The following is a 5,227-nucleotide window of genomic DNA, read 5'->3' on the forward strand; positions in this document are numbered from 1 at the left end:
CCCTCCCCCAGAATGCCTCCACAAACTCTTTACATCTCTTTGGCAACAATAACTTAAAACCGCGGCAACGTGAGTTCTGTCAACAGCAAGTTTTGTTTCTGTGGGGTTTTTGGGGGGGATTTTTTTTGTGGGTTTTTTTTTTTTTTTCCTTTTCTTTAAATACAAAAATAGTCAGGTTGGTGCTCGCCACCCCCCCCCAAAGCCTCAGGGGAGGGGGTCCCCCCCAAACCTTTCGGGTCCCCTGCTGGGCTGGGGCTGCTCCCCGAAGGGCCTGGCAAAAAGCAAGGGGCAGCCCCCCCCCGAGCCCTCCCAGCAGCTGAGAGGCAGTGCCAGCCCTGGGGGGGGGGACACAGGGTGGCATCAAGGTGCACGTGGGGACAAAGAGCGCCTCGGGGAGCACACGTGGGGAGAAAGCCAATGTGTGTGTGGGGGCGGGGCGGGGAGGAACGTCAATGAGGGGGGACTGAGCAAATGTTAGCAAGGTCAGGGCACTACCCTTTAAATGCTATAATTTTATATATATATATATGTCTATATATATATATATATATTTCTATATACACACGCAGCCATCCACGCGCACACACACCGCCGGCACCCACCGCCTCGTCCCGGGCCGTGCCCGGCTCCAGCCAGCAGCACCCCAGCTCCTTCCGACCACATCTGCCTAAGAAATGGAGCACGGTGCCAGGAGCCCCCATCAGGCTCTGGCTGCCCCTGTCCTCTGCGGCCGCTGGCCGGTGCCAGTCCTGGTGCCGGTGCCAGTGCCGGTGCCAAGGGCGCAGGCAGGTGAGGCGCACATTGGCTCATTCCCGGTCACCGTCTTCGCTGCTGCCTGGAAGGGAGCAGAGAGCTGGCGTGAGCAGGGCACCAGGGGGGACAAAGTTGTCTGGGGATGACGGTGCCCAGGGGGCACTGGGACAGGTCCCCTATCAGTGCAGGGGGGAGGGTGCAGGGGGTGGGGTCTCACCTCCTACGGAGTCCATGTCCGAGTCGGAGACGTGGGTGATGGAGAACCGGGATACAGGGGCAGGCGAGACCGTGAAGCGGGAGAACTGGAGGGGCAGCACCTGCTTCGGGGCTGGCACCAGCGTGGGCACGGCCGGGTCAGGCTCTGCCGGTGTCAGCGAGGACATCAGGGATGGCTTCACCGGCATGAGCGGAAAGTCATCGTCCCACTCAAAGCCTCCACCTGCAACGCAGAGCAAAGGGCTGGGGCTGAGCCCATCATTAGGGTCACCCCACTGCCACCCCCTGACCCCACAGCGCCCTTACTTTCTTCCGAGGCGTTGCCATCCGAGGAGTCGTCTGATGCGCTCAGCCTCTCCGTGGGGCTGGCGGGGCTGGTGGGGCTGCTGCTGGCTGGGGGCTGCGCCGTGGGCTCGGGGGCATCCGGGAAGCTCTGCTCGCCCAGCTCCCGCGTGGGGCTTTCCTGCGCAAAGGAGACACCATGGGAGACGATGCCATTGTTCGAGACCGTGCCCACCTCTGTGTGCCCACCTTGCCCCACTGGGGCCGCTCACCTGGTCAAAGAGGTAGATGGTGACATCGTCGTAGAAGGACACAGCCTTCTTTTTGCGCTCCAGGTCCTCGCAGAAGGCCTCGGAGAGCAGGCTGGGCATCTTGAGCAAGCTGCGCAGGTTCCTGCCGCTGTGGCTCTCGGCCACCACGATGGGGACGGCCGCCGGCTCCTCCTCGCTCTCCTCGCTCTGCTCCTGGATGTTGTAGCAGCGCAGCTCCTCGTCAGACTCATCGCTGTCCTCTGTGTCCTCCTCCTCCTCCTCGGGCTCCTCTTGGCGCTCAGGGGTGGATGGGAGCAGGGAGATGCCCACCGGTGTCTCATCCCCTGATAGCAGCGTGCTGGGACCCCCGGGTGCATCCCCTCCAGGTGTGATGCCCACCCCGGTGCCCTCTGGGGACAGCCCCGCTGCCCCAAGCCCTGGCACGGGGGGCACAGTCTGTTCACCCCCAGCCACGTCTTCCCCCAGTCCAGGGATGCTCTCAGCCACATGGGTCCCTTCACTCAGCATCGGCTCCTCACCATCTGGCACCAGGGACAAGGAGAAAGTCTTGGTTGGCACAGAGCCCCCCAGAACATCTCCATTGGGGTGCAGGGAGCTGCCTGTTGCTGGGTGCTCCGCGCCATGCTCCCGCACTGCGGGGCCACCAGCCTCTGCTCCCCGCCAGTCCCCCGCAGAGACCCCCACGTCCAGCACTTCAGCTGCCAGCGCTGTGCTGGGGGCTGCTAGGGGGCTGCCAGGCGCTCCCGGGGGGTGCAGTGTGTCCTCCCCTGGCTCAGGGGCCTGTCCCGTGTCCTGCGTGTGGGGCTGGGGTCCCTCCTTCTCTGCCTCTGGGGTATCAGAGCCATCGCTGTCCTCCTCATCCTTGGCGCCACGCTCAGCCTCGGCGTCGTAGTCGGAGAAGTAGGCAGAGTCGCGGTAGGGGTTCTTTTCGGAGAGGCCATGCAGCTCAGTGCTGAAGGACTCCGAGAGCCGCGTTTCAGGGGCCGGGCTGTCCCCGTCTCCCCCTGGCAGCCCCGGGGGTGGCTTCCCCATCTGGCCAAAGGCCTCGGGCTCACGGGGCTCATGGGGCTCCTTGAGGACGAACTCAGGGGACTCATTGTTCTCTGTGTCGTAGCCGCTGTCCAGAGCCTTGGGCTGCCCAGCAGGAGTGAAGGCGGTGGGGCTGAACACCTCGCAGGAGCTGGCGGTGGAGGGGATGTCCAGCGACTCCAGGGAGTCCGGTGTCCCCACCTGCTTCTGCAAGGACTTGAACGCCGGCGCCATGTCCGCCCGCTCCATGTAGTCCCCGGAGAAGTCAGTGAAGACGCCCGAAGTCAGTTCTGCCGTGTCCTCGTCGCTGCCATCGTCGCCGCCAGGGAAGCTGCTGCTGGAGAAGGTTTTGTCCGGGGTGCGCTCCGCGTCGCTGGTGGGGCACACGCTGCTCTCGGCGGCCGCCTCTGCAGACACTGCTGCCTCAGGGCCCTCCAGCGCAGGCTGGGCACCATCTATGCCAGGCTCGCCAGTAGGAGCAGGGTTTGGCACAGTGGTGCTGGCCATAAGGGTGGCCTCCCCGGGGCCTGTCACAGCTGTGCCGTGGGGCAGGGGGCTGCAGGGAGGGCTGCTCCGCTCCATGCCCTCAGCCAGGTGGGCATCCTGTGGGCACGGCTGCGCTCCGGCTTCCAGGGCCGCGTCGGGGCCGCCAGCCAGAGCAGCTGCCTGCGAGCGGCCGGAGGCTGATGAGTCACGGCTCTGCCAGGCCTGGCTCCGTGGGGAGGGCGAGCGGCACTGGGAGGAGCCGGGGGGCTGGGGCTGCTCCTGCCGCGGGCGGCGGAAATCAATGCCCGGCGGGGACCCCCCGAGCTGGGGCTGGGCGCGCGGTGGCACGGTGCCCAGCGGCTTGGCCATCAGCCCGCGGAAGGTGATCATGCGGCGGTAGCACCAACTGTCGGGGGGCTCGCGTGCCGCCGGGCTGCCACTGCTGATGTTATTGTTGGAGGAACTGTTGGAGGCCCAGGGCTGCTGCTGGGGGGCCGATGGGAGAGGAGCCCCGGGGGGACTGTCATCGCCCAGCTCCAGCGCCACGCAGTCCAGATGGGCTTCGCCCTGCGCTGGCGGCTGCCTGTAGTGCTGGGGGCTGTAGGCGCAGTTCACCGAGGGCGAGACGCCCAGTGGGTCGGCAAAGATGCTGTGCTGGAAGCCAGGCACCGGCCAGTCCTTGTCACCGGGCTCGGTGCGCTCCTCGTCCAGCAGGAACTGCTCAGGGCCAGGGGACGGCACGTAGCCATGCTGCTCCTGCCCCGCGTAGGGGTAGTACTCGGCGCACTCCCACGAGCCCTCACCTGCCGGCGCGTGGCCCAGCAGCGGCTCCATGCTCAGCGAGGCCGTGGGGCTGCTGTCTGAGTCATCCCGCGCACCCTGGGCTCTCCAGCAGGACGCGGAGCCGCGCTCGCCCTCGGGGCTGTAGGAGCACATGGTGTAGTCCATCTCAGCGCTGCCCTCGGCGGGGCCCTCGATGCGGATGTAGTACTCGCTGCCGAGCGAGGGGCTGTGTGCGCCCAGGATGGGCACCATGCTGGGTGGAGGCAGGCTGGGGCAGCCCGGCTGCTTGCACTCATAGCAGGAGGGCGAGACCCCCAGGCTCAGGTGTCCCGCAGACGTCGCCGGGTAATAGAGTTCATGGTAACGTGCGGCGCTGCTGGGGCTGAGGGAGCCCAGGGGCGCCTGGAAGTGCTCGGTCTTGGTGTGCTCCCACTTGTACTCGAAGTTGAGGCCGTGGCTGGTCTCCATCACGGTGAGGATGTCGTCCCCGTCCGAGGGGAAGCCGTCGGCCGAGAAGTGCTCCAGCAGAGGGAAGGAGGAGAGCTCAGTGCCGTGGTGGCTGCCGCTGGCGCTGCCGTTGGGCTTCATGGAGTTCCAGCGCTTCTCGAACTCCTCCTCCGCCTCCGTCGCACCTTTGGCGCAGAGGTAGGAGAGCAGCAGGTGCACCTCCTCGGCTGTTGGGCGCTGCTCAGGCTGCAGCCAGCAGAACTGCATCACCTCATACCTGTGGCAACAAGGAGCAGGGCTCAGTGCCGTGCCCGCTCCCGTGCCAGAGCCGCGGCCGCGCACGCCCAAGGGGATGGGGGGAGCTCCTCACCAGCGCTCTGCCAGCGACAGCTTCAGCTGGGGCTTGGGCAGCTTCAGCTGCTGCTCCTTGATGGCGTAGGCAAGCACCTGCCGGTCGGAGTAGTGGTCGTAGGGCTGGCTGCCCAGCTCGAACAGCTCCCAGATGGTTACACCCAGCGACCTGAGGGAACGGCGCAATGCTGGGGGCACGGGGAGACCCCCAGCCCACCGCTGGCCGGCATCCAGACGCCACGCACCTGCCATACCCCCCACCCAGCTCACCAGACGTTGCTGGCCTTGGTCTGGTCCACGACGAGCAGGTTGCCGTGCACCTCGTCGATGAGCTCGGGTGCGATCCAGCGTAGCGGCACCCACAGCTGGTCGGCCGTCACAAAGTAGTCGTCCTGCCAAGTATGCAGGGTCAGTACGAGAAGAGAACGTCAAAACGACACGTAAGGGACAGGGCACACCACCGCCTGCTGCTGCTACCCTCTCCAGCCCCACTGCACTACCACCCCCATGGCCTCGCCTCATGGCCCCAGCCCCATCTTGCTGCTCCTCCAGGCTCATCCCTCCTCCCAGTACCCACCCCAGCAAAGCCCATGGGGAGGGGAGGGGAA

General features: G+C 65.9%; 1 protein-coding gene across 3 annotated transcripts in view; it reads right to left on the reverse strand.

Moving 5' to 3' along the window:
* AATK (apoptosis associated tyrosine kinase) overlaps window positions 133–5,227 on the reverse strand; it is an 18,142-nt gene continuing 13,047 nt past the window's right edge. For 2 of the 3 annotated variants that reach the window (XM_021415037.1, XM_021415039.1), the window contains exons 9-14: window positions 4,890–5,029; window positions 4,639–4,788; window positions 1,524–4,545; window positions 1,276–1,432; window positions 971–1,192; window positions 133–835 (exon numbers count right to left, since the gene is read on the reverse strand). In XM_021415037.1, the coding sequence (XP_021270712.1) occupies window positions 807–835; window positions 971–1,192; window positions 1,276–1,432; window positions 1,524–4,545; window positions 4,639–4,788; window positions 4,890–5,029 (3,720 nt within the window). In that variant the 3' untranslated portion in view covers window positions 133–806. The remainder of the gene's footprint in view (window positions 836–970; window positions 1,193–1,275; window positions 1,433–1,523; window positions 4,546–4,638; window positions 4,789–4,889; window positions 5,030–5,227) is intronic. The other variant, XM_021415038.1, reaches the window with a different exon arrangement.

The sequence above is a fragment of the Numida meleagris genome, chromosome 17, assembly GCF_002078875.1.
Source record: "Numida meleagris isolate 19003 breed g44 Domestic line chromosome 17, NumMel1.0, whole genome shotgun sequence".
Taxonomy (NCBI): domain Eukaryota; kingdom Metazoa; phylum Chordata; class Aves; order Galliformes; family Numididae; genus Numida; species Numida meleagris.